Genomic DNA, 16,662 nt, shown 5'->3' with positions numbered 1-16,662 from the left:
GCCCATGCCCATTTTAGAAAAAAGCAAATAAAGTAAAAAGGAAAAAAGAGAGGAGAAATCTATCTCATTATTGATTCAGTGATTGCCCACAAAGCTTTAAATAGTTATGGTCAATACAAATTGAAAGGTGATGGATTCCACCAATTAAACCCTTTCTTTTTCTTTGAAAATCCTCATTTCTATCTTAACAATCTCTTTTGGTAGTTTGACCGTATAAAGCAGAGTCTCATTCTGCAATGAGGAACCACTTTCAGTGTTCCCAGTGCAACTCCTGACAGATACAAAAGCTACCATACGTAGGCACAAATAATTGATGTTTATCCCATTATGGTTCATCATCCAAAAGGAGACTATGTAAAACAAATGCCTCACTGGATGATGTAGTAGTTCCTCCGGAATCCATTACAATTAGTGATAAGATAAGAGGAAGTAGACTCAGATGTTTTTGTTATATTGACAATCGAACATTTCGGATAATGCTCGAAATTTGAATAAGAATGGTTAGATTAACAATAAAACAAACAACATATCGTGTTAGACTCTGTGACAAGATAAATTTTTCGAGTCATTGCGTGGCCGGATTAATACATGAAAGTTTTCATGGCTGTGATTCTTTTGGGGTAGATTTGTTCAGAAATGGATCTTACTCAGATGCCACTGCCATATATTATTCTGGATGCTGCTGTCATTCATTAGTGGCACTTCCGATTGGAAAGAGGAAAATAAAAGAAGTTGTCTCATGTCTGGTCTTATAAGCAGCTTAATGCCATGGTCTGCCTGCCATCAAGTTTCCAGCCAAGACTTGTTGCCTACTCAGATGCCACTGCTCATTTCCATTAAATTCTTCCCTTATGCTATTATCTATAGCTGATGATGCAACAGAAAATGTGGGCTAATGGGTAAGTTGTCATCATTATGAGCTTAAGTGCCAGAAAAACTCCATTACATGGGAAACAGAAGAGTACAAGTAAAAATCAGGAGGAAGAATTGCAAGCTAGTGGATGGCTTTACAGTTAAAGATCAAACTGAATCAGCCTTTATCACCAAATGGAATATAAATCTAATTCAGTTGGTGGTGGTTGTGTTTCCTTGTTCAGTTTTGGCAAGAGTTTGATGCATAAAAAACAATAGAGAGAGAGGTATATTTCCCATTTGTGTGATGTGTGTGTGTGTGTGTGTGTGAGAGAGAGAGAGAGAGGGTGGAAGATCAATACTTTCAAGATGCTCCAGTTAAAACTGCATAATTTTGAATGCTGCTGAGCTCTCTGGTGCATGTGGAGACCACATAGCATGACAAATCTCAAACTGCAACATTCTCTTTTGAACCAAAAACCACGTGTTGAGTGTTCTTTTTTGTAGCCCAAGTGAACCAGAATGTTAATTAGATCGAAGTCAGTATCCATGTCAATTTTCTGAAAGATCTTTGAACCTAAACTCCCTCATGCACAAAACAAAAAAAGAAGAAAAAACCAACCCTCATGTAACCCTAATCTCTGTGTAGCACTAAAATAAGCAGAAAATTTTGAACGACATCATCCACATTATTTCACATCATTGTTGAGTGGGCCCTGGACCCACAATCTCTAAACTACATGACCTAATGGGTTCCAGACAGGAGTTGGTTTGGCCATTTAGCCTTAATACTAGTGCCTAGTCTACAGATGAGTCATGTTTTAAAAAAGCACAAGAAAACAAACCATTAAAATGTTTTTAAAAAAACCAAAGAGTAGCGGGAACTTGGGTGCTCCTAGTTTTTTACTGCAAAAACTGGCCTTTAATGCAAGGGGTTTGTAACATAAGTGGTTAAGAGCATTTATCCGTACACTTTAGGTTCTAAGTTCAATTTCTCCCTCTCTAATATCGCTTGTATTACTAAAACCACCAAAACAGAATCTACATTAATTCAACTACCAAAAGCATTAGAGCTTCCGGTTTTCTGCTGTTCAGCATTATGTCACCTCCTCCAGCAAGTGCTGGCATTTGGAATGTTTAGAGAACAAATTCGAGGGCGTTAACATGGATGAGGCTGAGAATCAATCACCTATGTTGGAGCCTAATAGGGGAATCTGGTTGAAATGAATTCTGTTATACTTTTTTTTTTCTCTCTTCAGTCATTCTAACGTAAAAGCAAAAGACGGGGTTTTCAAGTGCGCAAAAAATGTGTCGATATATTCTTTTCCGATCTCATAATTCATGTGCAGATATGGGATTTGCGTACACGGATACACAAGAAGGGTTTTCATAGAACTGTCTAAAACAACTTTTTTAGACACCCAGAAAAAGGAACTCCACTTGAGCAGTGTCCTCTAAACCCATGCAAAGATACCCAAATACTTAATTGGAGGCACTAAGAGAGACTTTAGGCTTAATTGGAATAATTAGTAGTCTAATTACTAAACAAATCACAAAATTCACTTATATCGAATGTTTGGTGAAAAGGGTTTTCAGCTAAAATTATTTTTATTTAACAGGTTAGTGAGTTTCCTGTAATTTTAAGTGCAGATTACCATGTATTTAAGCAGCACCCTGGGGAATCTGGCAGTTTGTGTGGCAAGCTTCTAATATAAAAAGGGTTGAAGCTAGACACTCTCATCAGCTTCCTTATGTAGGTGAAGTCTGCATCAGTTGAAGGAAGAGGTTAAGTGGGAGAATATATCTACACAAAAATGAGCAACTTTGGACATGGATTGCTTGAAAGAGTCAAGGCTGCCAAGCCTTTCTTTGCTGTTATTTTCTTGCAATTTGGGCTTGCAGGCATGGATATTCTCTCCAAGGCTGCACTAAACCAGGGGATGAGCAACTATGTGCTCGTTGTCTACCGCCACGTAGTTGCCACTGCTGTCGTTGCCCCTTTCGCGCTGATCCTGGACAAGTCTCTGATTCTCTCTTTCTCTCATTCATAAACATTATGTGTTAAGAAAGATTTTTAGTGACTAAAACAGTATTTTTGATCTTGAACAGAAAAATAAGACCGAAGATGACGCTTCCAATCTTCATCAAGATAATGCTGCTCGGCCTACTGGAGTAAATTTCTGAATTGCTTGCTATACAAGGTTTCTCCTAAGTTTCCTGTAACCATTTCTTATCTCCCTCTGTGTCTCTTGGCAGGCCAGTTATTGACCAAAATTTGTATTTCATGGGAATGAGGTACACAACAGCAACGTTTGCAGCAGCTATGTGCAACATTCTCCCTGCCCTTACTTTTGCAATGGCTTGGATTCTTAGGTAACAAATGTGCTGATAATTATTCCTTAAATGTCTTTAAAGGGTTTTTTGTTTTTTTATTCCCGGCCAGGGATTATATAACCATTTGTTATCTTTGTGCTCTCAGGCTTGAGAAAGTAAAGTTGAAATGCATCCGCAGCCAAAGTAAGGTGTTTGGGACTGCAGCAACAGTTGCAGGTGCCATGATCATGACACTGGTAAAGGGGCCACTGTTAGATTTGTTTTGGACCAGAGGAACAACTAGCCATGAACAGCAAACAGGTGGGGCTATAAGCCTCCAAAGCTCAATCAAAGGTGCCGTAATGATCACAATAGGCTGCTTCTGCTGGGCCTGTTTCATGATTCTGCAGGTGATTGTTTAAACAAAGATTCTTCATATGATTGGTTGATAGTCTCCTAATTATTTTGTCAGTAATTAATACATTTGATACGTCTCTGTAGTCAATCACATTAAAAACATACCCAGCTGAGCTCTCCCTTTCAGCTTGGATATGCCTGATGGGCACACTGGAAGGAACTGCTCTAGCGTTGGTGATGGAAAGGGGAAACTCTGCCGTTTGGGCTATCAAATGGGACGCAAAGTTATTGGCAGCTTGCTACAGTGTAAGAATGCTAAGCAACTAATTGGAATTTGTTTACATTTTGGGTTTTTTCAACCTGAAGATTGAAATCTTAAACTGGTTTTTAAGCCAAAGGGTTTTAAATTCTTCAGCTCTTTATGTTTATTTACACATAAAAATGGATGCAGGCCGTTTTCTGTTCTGGGCTAGCTTATTACATTCAAGGAGTTGTGATGAAATACAGAGGCCCTGTGTTTGTGACAGCTTTCAGTCCCCTAAGCATGGTTATTGTTGCTGTCATGAGCTCCTTCATTTTGCGCGAGCAACTGTATCTGGGAAGGTATCTGTCGTATTAAATCCACCATAAACCATGCTCTTACATAAGTAAGAAACTTAGCTAATTTGATCATTTTACAGGCTACTCGGTGCTGCAGTCATAGTCGCCGGCCTATATATGGTTGTATGGGGGAAAAGCAAAGATTACAAGTCCGAAACCCCGACAATCGAAGAGGAAGTAGCATCAACAAAACAAGCACAAGCAAAGGAAAATCCCAATCTTCAGGCCATCACGATTGCATCGTCTGGGGAATGAATTGTAACGAAATGACTAAATGACTAGAGGAATCTAATATCTTCATAAATTTTTGCTTTCCTCATTTCTTTCATCATCCACAGTTCCTAAAGATAACAATAGTTATAAACATTGCAGCATACTTAATTAAACATGATGTATGTGTCACCTTGGCCCAAATGTGATGCATGGAAAATGGCAATGGTACCAGAAGAAATTTTTTTTTATGTCCAATAGTCTGAGCAACCTACTTTGTTACACTCTGTGACTTAGCATGTATGATGTCAAAATCAGGCATGACAACAATAAACCCATCACATGGTAGTAGACTGCAGCACTGAATGTAATAACATTAAGAAAGAGAAACATTCTTTAAGAAAACAAGTAACAAAATATCTTAAATTTCATTTCCTTCAAGACCGTTACAAACTACAACCTGTCATCATATATCCAACGATCAAGAACAGAGGCTCTATTCTAAGAGCATAAGGTTCATCACAGGAGATTTACAATAACACATTTTCCTTCACTTAACTACCCCGAGCCCGAGCCCTTGTGTTAGTGGTGAAGCCACCGTCAACGAGTACCGAGTTATAGCCAAAAAAGATTACTTGTATAAACAAAACAAAGATGATCCTGCCTTGCAATTCCAACAAGCTTGCTTCATGAAAATTGCTTCCCCTCATCCTTGCCATATATACGCTGAAGTTCCCGTGTTGCTGCCAAAAAGGATTCTGAAATGGAGACACAGGAGCAAGCATGAGAAGATGTCCATATAATAGAACAGTTATATCAGACAAAAGTGGAAAACTTGGAGTGTCACATTGTTTAGGGGAAAGGCACCAACAGAAATAAAGAGATCATTTGCATCACCTTTCCAAAGACGGAAGGATTTCTGATTGATAGGTGAACCAGTAATAGTCTGAATAACTTCAAACAACATATTCTGGGGTGTGCTCCTGAGCTCTTGTACAATCCCATAGATAGTCTTCCCATTCTCAAAATATATGTGATTATTTGGGTGTTTTGTTTTGCAACCAGCATGACGCTCAAATTCATATGCATTGATTACCTAATAAGCAGTGGTAAGCCGGTGGGTCATCAGATTGGGCATCAAACTTCCCTTGATTTGAAAAGCAAAAACTGAACAAACTCACCTTGGAGAAGTCGCATGACTGACAACCACATAGATACCCAGATCCTTTAATCACACCCTGCAGCTCCTTCTAAAATGCATATGAAGAATAGATATAGATGTGTCACCGAAGATATGCTAATCTGAAATATGAATGCATGAAAACTAGGATTTACCTCCCGCGACCAGGCAGTATACTTTACAGGAACTCCATCCAGCATACCAGTTGATAGCAAACTTCGCACATTTGAAGGGAAGTTGTTTGGAGGAACCTTCTTGGACATTTTTTGTTCAACTTTCTTTTTAGAAATATTTTCATTTCCAGCAGTTATATGAGGTAAATTGACAAGTGCATCAGCATTTGATTTGCCCAACTCTTTCTCATTCATAGCTTCTGTTTTTGGAAATGGTTGACCCATAAGAAGTTCATAACCAGAGATTGCCGAGGTATGTGCATCATCATCATCATATCCGCCAAAGGATATGATAGTACTTTCTCGGTTGTTATAAGAGTGACCAATTGATAACATATTGCTGTCACCCTTGCTGTAGGCATGACCCATTGATATGGTACTGTCTTCCCCTTTATTGTAGATATGACCAGCTGATATGGTACTTTCCTCTACCTTATTGTAGGTTTGACCAATAGAGATGATATTATTGTCACCCTTGTTGAATGTCTGACCCATTGATAGGGTGTTATTACTCTCCTTGTATGTTTGACCAATTGATATGTTTTCATCCCCTTTGTTAAAGGGTTGTCCCATTGATATGAAATTGTTATCTGCCCTGTTATAGTTATCACTCATAGATATGAAGCTGTCATCCCCTTTCTTATAAGCAAGACCCATTGATGCTGTGTTGTCATCGGCCTTGTAAACATGAGCTGCCAACATGGCACCATTATCCCCCTGATTATAAGCATGTCCAATCGAAACAGGCATGACATTCTCAGAGTCCTTTACCTCACTAACTTTGACTTTTCTAAACCCACCATAATTAGGACTTGTTCTAGGATCTTCCAGTGTATGCGACATAGATAAACCAAATGAGGAATCATTCCCAAATAGATCCTCATTACCTTTTCTAGCCAAGTTCATCTTTTCAGTTTCAGCTGCGGGAATGTTTCTATCATCAAAATTCACCGCTCGGTCTGTTTCAGAATCAAATAACCTTTCAGTGAAATGGCCAGAGAATGAGTGAAAACTGGGAACATTCCCCCATGGAGAAACATTTGCGTTTAACATTCCTGAAAATAGATTGTTGTTTGGAACTTCAACAGCCTGTTTCTTGTTGGGGAATAGCTCTACCTCAGGGCCATCCATGAACCACTGATGAGAACGCTTAGGTTCAATCCTAGGAGAATTATCATACAGCGCCTCACCTTCATTTAAACAGCCGGTACCCTTTGGCATCCAAAATCCCTGATTCTGAAAAGACTATCACAAATGATTACTCAGAAAGATGTCTTCACCACTTGGCTAACGTGTATACACTACACAGACATACCAAAACTTAATGCTCTATTTTCAGTATAAAAAAAAAAAACAAACTAATATGCAATAACCAGTCATTACAACTACTTCGCATTTTATGTTTGGTAATAAATAAAAACCGACTCAAAAGCCTTAGCAGACATATATAGTAAACAGAAATGATGAGGACATCTTTGTCAAACCCGTTAGGGTATAAAACGAAAAAGATGGATGAGGAAATCATTTACTTTGGTCTGTAAATCTGGCAATTTTGTATTCCTGCAATTAGTTTCTAACTTGTTCTCCCAGGTTTTAGTAGGATTTTTAGTTTTTCCAGATTTCAGAAGGATTTCTAAGTATCCTATTTTATTCGGATTAGGATTTCTTTCCTAGAATAAGTATAATTTTCCTTTTCACTCTAGAGTTAGATTATTATAAATACCCCTTCTATGTAATTCACTATGGAGTTGAGTTGTTGAGATATAAAGAAAAGTTTATTTTACAGAGATTGGAGACTTCTTGGTGTGAAGCCAAACCCCTGGAGTGATTCCAGACCTATCCTTGTTCTTTCATTTCCAATAACAAAGGTATGCATCCATGACATTACCAAAACCACATTGCAAAAGCCACATGCAAGAATCCAATTTTGAAAGCCAAACTTCACTAAAGAGACATCAAACATACCATTTTTGTTGCTTCACTTCAAACTCCTCTCCACTGAGGCTGCTGCACTTCCTTTCCAAGGATCCAGTTAAAGAACTATTTACACTCCTCGATACGAATCTCTTTCCACCAACAATGCACATTGACATTCCAATTATAAACACACAACTGCTCAAGATCACACCTTTCTGTACTTCACTTATCTGCCAAACAGAAATAAACAAACAAATCAGAAAAATATACCCACAAGAAATATAAAACAATGATCATACATACACCACAAATATCGTCATGCTCTGTTTGGTAACCGAGAAAATGTTGGAAAACAAAGTGAAAATCGAACTGATATATACCAAGACTATCATTTTCAAAAACCCAGAATCGAAAACCACTCATGCAATCCCTAATGCAACCAAACAGAGACTTTAACAGCTAAAAGGTGAGCGAGACTCTTTAACCCTAGAACCTTTACTCTGTAACGCATCATCAAAGCAGTGATATTTTCAATGCGAACCTGAAGTAGAAGCGGTTAATAACCGTTCGATCCGCGGACAGGAGATCGATGAACTTCCCGGCGTCTAAGTGACCGGAAAACACGCCGTATATTGTACGGACGGAGATCGTGGCGAGATCTAACAGTGTGAGGGGCTTGGATTCTGAGGTTCGAGGGAAAAAAAAAGATATAAGATGATGTGGTGGTGGGTGCCCTGCGCAATCACTATGCGTGGGAATAGCATCGGGACCGTACACGTGGCATTGGAACTCGAACTGTTTGCAAACCGGTTGGACTTGGAGCTTGGGGTTGTGAGTCAGAAACACGTGGCGCGATCTCATTGGGTTTGTAAGAAAATGGCGGTCCCACGTGTTTTTTAAATTTATTTTTTTTGCGGAAAAAGGCAAAAAGAAAACAACTTTGGTGAGTAGTAGCAGCATCACTAATGTACCTTAAAATTGACATTGGAGCTTTGATTTGTTGGGACTTCTGTTTATGTCATTTTCATTGTTATCTAAAACTTGTGGCGTTTGTTGTTGGGATTGGAAACATTTCCACGATAGATTATTATTGATGAAATAGAAACATCTCTATTATAGGTGGTTCATGAATTAAATAACCCTAAAGCTTTCTATTTAAACATATTTTACATAAACAATTTTCACTGCGAATTGGGTCCATTCCGACTCTCTTTTGCAATCCTCAACTAACAAATGTGTTCTTCTCAAATAGAAATATATAATGGTTAGAAAATCCGGCAGCTTCTATAATGAGGGGGATTTCGGTGAGGGAGTTCAATGTGGGGTTTCATCCCACCATTCATTCATTTAAGAAATTTAACTCCAACACTTTCTCTTTTGTTAAATAGTGGGATAGACCCCTACATTGAACTTCCTCACCAAAAGATCCCTTATTATAGCATTTCCGTAAAAGAACATAACTTGAACTTGCCATCTAAAACAAACATTAGCCTCAAGGAGAAACCTTCGGTTTTTTTAAAAGGAAAAATACTCTATGAAAAGGGTGTTGGTTGAGGCCCATACTATAGTGGGCTTGCTAACAAAATTGGGTTGAAGTAATTTATTGCAATCTCCATCCTATGTTTAAAGTTAAAGTTAACGTATTGTAATATCACGTGACACAGCGGCACGATGTTACCAATTCACTTCAATTTACAACAATAAACTGCGAGTTTACATGCTAACATGATGTGACTTAAAATAGTTTCTCCATAAAATTGGAGTAGAATTGAAGAACTAACCCATCCGATGTTAATGTCTCCCTACACTGTCTCTTTTATACTTTTGGAGTACAATTTTAATAAATATACACTATAATTTGAGAGAGAGAGAGAGAGAGAGAGAGAGAGAGAGAGATTTTCCCTAGAAATTAGCCAAGACAGAGAAAAAGAAAAGTTGGAAATATAAAAGAATTTCATTAATATACTGTTAACGCAAACAAAATGGGCAGAAAGGACACTAGAGCCCCACATCCCAGTTCCCTTACAGAAACTTTCAATCAAACTTGTCCTCCTTTTGATATACATTTCAACTCTCTATCAATCTCTGTCTCCACTTCCCTCTTAAATTTCAAAGAAAGAGAAATTTCTCTGCTTAAAAGCTGAACCACCACTTACTGTTGTTAACCAGTACCCAAAATCATCAACTTGTACCAAAAGCTGGCTTCAAAAAAGCATCTAATACACAGAGATGCAGCCAATTCTTTCTACATGCCTAATTTTTCCCAATCCTATACTTATGCTTGTGCTTCACTCCTCTGCTCCACCAGCTCACCAACTCAATTTCATCATCAAAATCTAAGCACGCTTTGAGCTTGAATTTTGCAGTCCCAAACTGTCAAAAAAAGCCAGATCATAGGGATGCAAACAACTTCCGCTTTTGTCAGGTAAGCTGTGATTTTTACACTGGCTGGTTCTGCTTTTTGTCTTAAAAAATGTGGGCTGCGTTTGGCAGTACAAGCTCAGAACCTTGAGGCGTTGTCTAGGCAGCTTTTGGCTCTGGTGAGCAGCAGAAGCTCTTCAGCTTGGACTTTGGCCACGCATGTTGCTGAAGACTTAAGCATGCAAGACTTGGCTTTGGCTGTGGAAGCTGCTGTTGTGGTCACAGCAGAGTTGGGCTTTTTCTTGTTAGCCAAGTCTAATTGGACTGAAAACAATGAATAAACTGGTCTGTGGTCTGAGAACTTTGATTCCCCTCTCACATAACACATTTGTTTAAGCCCTTCCCCCTTCCATAAAATCCTATCACACCTGTCACATACACCAAAAAACACATTAGCGTCTCAATAAATTTATTCATTTAACTTTCTCCGAACAAAAGTTCGATCAGTAGAAATTATCCGTACCACATTTACTAATTTCGACCATGACAAACATAAAATCCACACATAACCAACATGTGATGATACTTAATAGGGCAAGTGAGAAACTAGAATGCGCATGTTATGAGGCATAAACTTAAGTATTCAGGTTTGGGTTTGGGTTGGTTTCTAGATTAAAAAAAGAGTACAGAAGATTAAAATAAAAGCAACTTGTTTTGAATATGATATTGCAGACATGGCCGGTCTGTACATGTCATTGTCACATGTTCATTTTTTATATATAGATGAAGGAAACAGGTCTCTGGTCTCACCTGCCGACTCTCCTATATTAAACTGTCAACAAGCCATCAGCTTCAACTAATGTCAAAATAAATGATGGCTGATTAGACTATTGATTTCATGCGGTCTGTGGCGGAAATACAAAGAAGTGATATGTTATTTATTTATTTGGTTTCCCTCAGCTCTCACAGTATTGGTCCCCTGCATTACTTATTAATGTAGCAAGTAATAGTTAAAGATTATTTGCATAAACTCAGCTTGATAGCAATGTGAAAAGTCGGTTACTAGAAAAAGATAACATAGGAAATGACCCCTGTCGGTTCTGAGGGGATGTTTACACTAATTGAATATGGGGGGGGCTTAATAAGTTTAGGTCCAACTAAAGTCATAGTCTTAGAAATATTTTCAATGACATGACTTCATATGAACCACATTTACTGATCACATTATCGATCACATCTTCGATAGAGGCGAGACCTGCTTGAATAGGCCAGTCTCGCCTATATTAAAAAGCATACAATGTGGGAAATGTGCAAAGGCGGAAACAAAAATACTGCATGTTATTAAAAATTCAAAACCAAACATTATGAAACATATAATTGCACATGTGTGTGTGTAATGATGGTGATCACTACTTATTCCTCATTTCAACATGCTCAATGAATGTACAGAAATAAAATTCCTCATAGGAAAACAACCCAATTGGAATCTTACCAGGCAGGAGTGCGTCTCTTCTCTCTAGATTTAGAAGTTTGGACAACATAATGATCAGAATTAGCAAGGTATTTATAGGTTGGAGCAAAACATATCCTCCCTTCCTCCCACCCTTTAAATACTCGACCAGCTTGTTGCTCTATCCTTAGCTGCCAAAAAATAACCAAATCCAAGCGTGAGATTGAAAGTACCAAAACACCCTTTTCGATTCGTAGTCAACCAATCCAAACCTATGTTTGGAAAAACAGTACTTACATTAGTATCTTACCTGATCCCTCTCTAGAAGTGCCTGCCAATCATGCTTCTTTAGTAGCTCATGTGTGTTATCGGAGCAAGCAGCTGCTAGCCGATAGTTTAAATCCCCTAGCCAAATAACCTTGCTGTTAATTAAAAGTTAAGAGGGCAAAAATGTGTTAATTGGAGGATTAAAACAACCATGGTGAACATTAAACAAAAGGGTTTTCTCCAAAATAAACAAAACAAGCAAAAGGGGAAAAGAATGACTTACTCATGGTCCAAAATTCTATCAGGAGGAAGTGGTTGTTGTGAGGTTCTATATGAATGTGAAAACCTTGTTTTCTTCAATATTTCCATGACATCTGAGTTCCTTCTCATCTCATCCCCTTCTTTCTCACCAGAGGTTAAGTGGGCACACACAAAGCAAAAGGTTGTTCCATGCAATGTCATGCTGATTGATATTGAACCCTGTTTGCACACAAAAAATTATAATGCTTAGAGCTACAAGCCTTGCTATAATGCCGTCATATATGTACCGGAGTTCTGCTGTTTGTATTATCTAATGTTCTATAACGTCAGATGGTAGAAATAGTTTTATTTATCTAGTAATAAGCTACTTCTTGAATGCACTTGTGTTATGGCATTACAAGCAGCTAACCTTATTTCCAAGATATCCCATTATGCCTCTACCAACGCATGAGACCTTCATGTTGCTAATGTGCCTACAAAGGTCTGCACGAACCCACACGCACAAGAAAATTCCAACCATCTGCTTGCTTGCTGCTAGGCAGTAACGACGTTGTTGCATTGGACTGCTGCCTGGCCATGAACACATCAATGGCGAGCTCGGTGAGTTTTCTCCACTTGAAGTGGAATTCAGCAGTCTTTCGAAATCCGCATTGTTCAGTTCATCTTCTAAAGAGAGCAAGTCGGAGAAGCTGATCCTAGGCTTCATGATGGCCTGCTGGTCAAAATGTGAAGGATGTTCTGTATGGGTGGCATTGTTGTAATATTGAGAAAGTCCAGGGTCATTCTTGTTCAATGCCTCACGAATCAGGGAAAGCCACTTGGCAGCTGGACTCTTGTCCTCCGCGCCCAATACGTTTCCGGCGTTCAGAGGGACAATTTCCTGGAACCTAATTAAAACACACAAAAAATCCAAATTAATAAGAATGCACATCCTTTTATCAGATAATTTGATGTATGTTGTTAGACTGTTAACGTAACACATTAATGAGTTTATAAGAACTACACAACCCGTTAAGCTGTTAGACAAGAGGACATCACACACGTATACTTATCCACTTAACTAAAATTTGCGATGTAAAACAAACGTGGTAAACAGAACCCAATTATAAAAAGAATATTGGATTTTAAAAGTGTTTATTATATGATTTCATGGTTGAACGACTACTCATCGGCGCAAAGTCTCTTCAACATTTAGACTATTAAAAAGACAGAGATAAAAACAAGAAAGGGGTCTAATTCAGGATGCAATGCCAAAGCCTAAATATAGAGAAATGCAAAGAAAAGAAAGACCGTTACCCGAGAACATAGATATCTGCCGGAGTAGGGGACCTCAGCCATTCTCTCAAGTTCAAGTCCTCGTGAGGTGATTTTCCTCCAACATTCCAAGTCCCCACGAACATTCTGAAAAACCATCCAACACATACCAAGACAAAAAGACTTCGTTATAGTCAAAACCCAAAAAAATTGTGTGGCAGGAATCATCTTTTCTAAACCCAAGACTTAGTCATATATACTCTTGAGAAAAGTATGGAAAACTGAATCATGCATTAGTCAAACTCATTTTAGAAAAATTAAGGCCAAGACTGGCAGTCATTCACGTAAATAATTGAAAGTCACAATTATCCAATCTCTTAAATTGACTATAAAATGTGAAATCAAGATATACCTGTGGTTGAGATTATCAGTGACAGCTGGTGCCTCCACCCCTAAACTTGTTCTTTCCTCCATCAATGTACAACCATCTTCAAAATAATAAATAAAATAAGATTAAAAACTCAACTGAAAACCCAAAACTGAAAAAGCTCAATAACTTTCGGAAAGAATATAGAGAGGACACCTAGTCAAAAGTGTAAGTTACGGTAACACAATAACTCAAACTCAATCAACCTACATCATCCACCGTCCACGTGGCACACCAAGAATTGGCTCTGAACCAAACCCCAGGGGACCCAACTGAATCAAAGAGAGAGCCCATCATAACCTAGTTCGAGTCAATCAATTAAAACAGAGCCGTGTATCCCATGGTTCAGAGGGATACGAGGACATGTGCCACATGGAGGGGAAAGAGCCAAAGCAGTACCAACTACGAATACAGTGCCGTTGCACAGTAAAGTTACCTGAAAAGTCGTCCGGTACGACGACGTAGCGGTCTTGGTCCGAACAGCTCCTCCTTCTGCCAGTCTCGTCTGACACTGTTCACAACAAACACACCACTTCAGTTCCGATCCCCGAAACGAGGCGAGAAACACCGAAACAAGAAAAAACCCGAAAAACAAACGAAATCTTACTTTTGAGCGAGTAATCGGAATGAAACTCGTCCCCGCCACTCGGTATGTTGAGCCATTTCCTCGCCACTACTTTCGGCCACGAGGGCTGAGACAAAACATTTCGGGTTTCAGTTTCGGTTGCGGCCCAGCCGATATATTACGATAAACGAAATATTCAATGGCAAAAGATCAATTGGGTACCTTAGAAATCTTGCCACCGTTGGTCCGCATTGCTCCGCCGTCCGATCACCGTCTGAAAATCTGAACGGAGAGGAGTCGAGTTAAGTAGGAAACTTTAAGGTTATCCGAATCTATAACCCACCGATACTTTTTTCTAAGTTTCAGAGAAAAACATGATTTGGGAAGTGAAAATCGTCAAGAAAAACAAAATGGGTGCTTTGAAAAAACCATTCTTTATTGACAGATTTATCCGGCAAGACGGAATATCAAAGAGGTTAAATTAGTGTCAACTGGAGCATTCAACGGCAATATAAAAGACCCAGTTGCAGGGGAAACGGAGACAGCTTAGGAATTAACGTAAGCAAGAAGCGAATGAAAAAAAAAATTTAAAAGAAAGAAAGAAAGAAAATTTACAATATAAAAGAAGAAAAATGGCTTGGGATATTGAATACATGAGAGAGAGAATAGGCCAGGTTCATCCTTTTTGGTGTGAGGAATATTTCTTTACAGAGAGGAACGACAGAGTGGAGGAGCAAGATTAAACAACAAACCAAAAGGCTTGGCCTTTTTTTTTTTTTGAGATCTTTAGCCACGGATCAAATCTAACTTAATTAAGTATAAAAAAAAAGCTTACTTTTTTGAGTTTCTTTCAGGCAGAGGACCAAGTTCAGAGCTTTGTTTTTGGATGTACAAGTGAGATTTGGTCTTCAAGAACCAAAATTGAAACCCAGAATCTTTACCCACCTGAGAAATTTGGGATTTGGGTTTTGAATATAGGTCATGGAGTCACAAGATTTTGGTGATCAAAGAGAAATCAATGGTGTAAATAGAGTAAAAACAAATGGGGACCAAAAGAAGAAAAAACAGAGCTTCACAAAAATAGTGGGACAATGAAACAGAGATAGAATCATGAGCAGTGTATGATTTCTGGGACGTACTATCAAGTGGCATTGCTTGATTAGAAATGGGTTTCAGTCACAAATCAGTAATTAAAACAGGCAAACTACAATAATTACAACGAAACAAAAACAAATTTTTTTATAAAAAAAAGTAAAAATTGGGTTTTGGTTTTGGTTTTACTAGATAAATAAGAGTGAGGGGCACTTACAAGAATCGGACAAGAGATGGTAACTGAGGAAGGTTGAAAAAACTTGAAAAACAGTGCCTTAATCTTCTCTCTGCTTTTATGGAGCTTTCGTTTTCGTTCAGGTAAAGAGGGCAAGTCAGAGACAACTCAGACAAGCCAACCCTGAAGTGTGCTCTTGTTTGCTTCTTTTGGTTGGCTGGAAGAGAAGAGAGAATGCTGAGGAATTTGGGGGCGTTCCTCGTAAAAGCAAAAAGGCAACAGTTTGGTTCTCAAATTTATAAACATTAAGAGAGAGAAGAAGAAAAAAAGGCTCTCTCTCTCTCCTCTCGCTCGCAGAAATTTTAGTGAAGGATGAGTGAGACTGGACGAGGAGGGTGTTCAACTTTGAGGTCCAACTTTCGTAGCTATATGAGCTCATTTTTCCATCGTGGGTATTTTGGTGATTTTGTTAAAATATGAATAATGCAATTACAATGTTCAGGGTAATTAAATTTCGATGGCTTTGCCAAATTAGTAGCAAAACACTTTGTAGTTTATTCCCTACTCATGGTACCAAATTAACAATTCAACTTTTATTTTTTCACCAAAGAAAATGAAGTAGGGAAAATTCATACACACGGATATCATGGAGACTTGAATACACGGCCATTTAAGAGCATGCCAAAAGTATATACCAATTCAACTTTCAATTTCGTCTTTTTATTTCTAGTTTTCCCTCCAAGATGAATTGAGCTCTTCAATCTTAATATGCATAATGTTCCAATGAAAATTGGAGTTTAATTACAAATTCTATCTAAATGTTTCCATTGAGAGCAATGGGGATAAGCTTGGCACATGGACTATTTTATCTAATTATTTCGTTTGTCCTTTTTTTAGATTAAAAAAATGTGTCAGATAAGATGTTCAAGTAGGTACATGAGACTTAAGAATCTTTTATCATATAGTACGAATAAGAAAAATAAAATTAAGTAAATCATGTGAGACGCTAATTTGTCATGATTTTTGCTAAAATTTTCAGTGAAGGATCAAAAGTCAACCAAACTTTGAAAGGGAAATTTATTCTCCAGTTGTCTATTTAGCAGTTACTTTGGCAATAATCAAAACTCTGTTTACACTAGATTTTTCTTTCTCACAGAGTTTTTTAAGTCAATATGTATGAAATGAGTTAAAATGAGTTAGGTTTAAAG

The 16,662-nt window shown here is 38.2% G+C and overlaps 3 protein-coding genes across 5 annotated transcripts; 1 reads left to right on the top strand and 2 right to left on the bottom strand.

Moving 5' to 3' along the window:
* On the top strand, nucleotides 2,495–4,508 carry LOC18775346 (WAT1-related protein At2g37460). Its single transcript, XM_007205320.2, has 7 exons — nucleotides 2,495–2,872; nucleotides 2,962–3,024; nucleotides 3,109–3,225; nucleotides 3,332–3,575; nucleotides 3,667–3,828; nucleotides 3,974–4,125; nucleotides 4,203–4,508. Exons 1-7 carry the CDS (start codon nucleotides 2,667–2,669, stop codon nucleotides 4,375–4,377), a joined length of 1,119 nt encoding a protein of 372 aa, XP_007205382.1. The 5' UTR covers nucleotides 2,495–2,666; the 3' UTR covers nucleotides 4,378–4,508.
* Nucleotides 4,728–8,307, bottom strand: LOC18773752. Of its 2 annotated transcripts, none has more exons than XM_020566323.1 (6): nucleotides 8,144–8,307; nucleotides 7,651–7,832; nucleotides 5,668–6,930; nucleotides 5,514–5,582; nucleotides 5,230–5,428; nucleotides 4,728–5,090 (listed from the first exon to the last, which is right to left on the bottom strand). In XM_020566323.1, exons 2-6 carry the CDS (start codon nucleotides 7,651–7,653, stop codon nucleotides 5,020–5,022), a joined length of 1,605 nt encoding a protein of 534 aa, XP_020421912.1. In that variant the 5' UTR covers nucleotides 7,654–7,832; nucleotides 8,144–8,307; the 3' UTR covers nucleotides 4,728–5,019. The 2 variants fall into 2 exon arrangements, with proteins under 2 accessions (XP_020421912.1, XP_007208469.1); XM_007208407.2 differs by having other exon boundaries at nucleotides 5,668–6,921.
* LOC18773601 (type I inositol polyphosphate 5-phosphatase 8) lies at nucleotides 9,538–15,795 on the bottom strand. 2 transcript variants are annotated; one of them, XM_020565107.1, is made up of 11 exons: nucleotides 15,023–15,795; nucleotides 14,410–14,469; nucleotides 14,230–14,314; nucleotides 14,059–14,133; nucleotides 13,608–13,683; nucleotides 13,238–13,342; nucleotides 12,351–12,828; nucleotides 11,964–12,160; nucleotides 11,724–11,835; nucleotides 11,456–11,604; nucleotides 9,538–10,391 (listed from the first exon to the last, which is right to left on the bottom strand). In XM_020565107.1, the coding sequence occupies exons 2-11, from the start codon at nucleotides 14,437–14,439 to the stop codon at nucleotides 10,103–10,105; spliced, it is 1,596 nt and encodes a 531-aa protein (XP_020420696.1). In that variant the 5' UTR covers nucleotides 14,440–14,469; nucleotides 15,023–15,795; the 3' UTR covers nucleotides 9,538–10,102. The 2 variants fall into 2 exon arrangements, with proteins under 2 accessions (XP_020420696.1, XP_020420695.1); XM_020565106.1 differs by having other exon boundaries at nucleotides 15,497–15,795.

The sequence above is a fragment of the Prunus persica genome, chromosome G6 (assembly GCF_000346465.2).
Source record: "Prunus persica cultivar Lovell chromosome G6, Prunus_persica_NCBIv2, whole genome shotgun sequence".
Classification (NCBI taxonomy): Eukaryota; Viridiplantae; Streptophyta; class Magnoliopsida; order Rosales; family Rosaceae; genus Prunus; species Prunus persica.
Note: the sequence above shows the minus strand (reverse complement) of the source record. Positions and strands in the feature narration are given on the sequence as shown.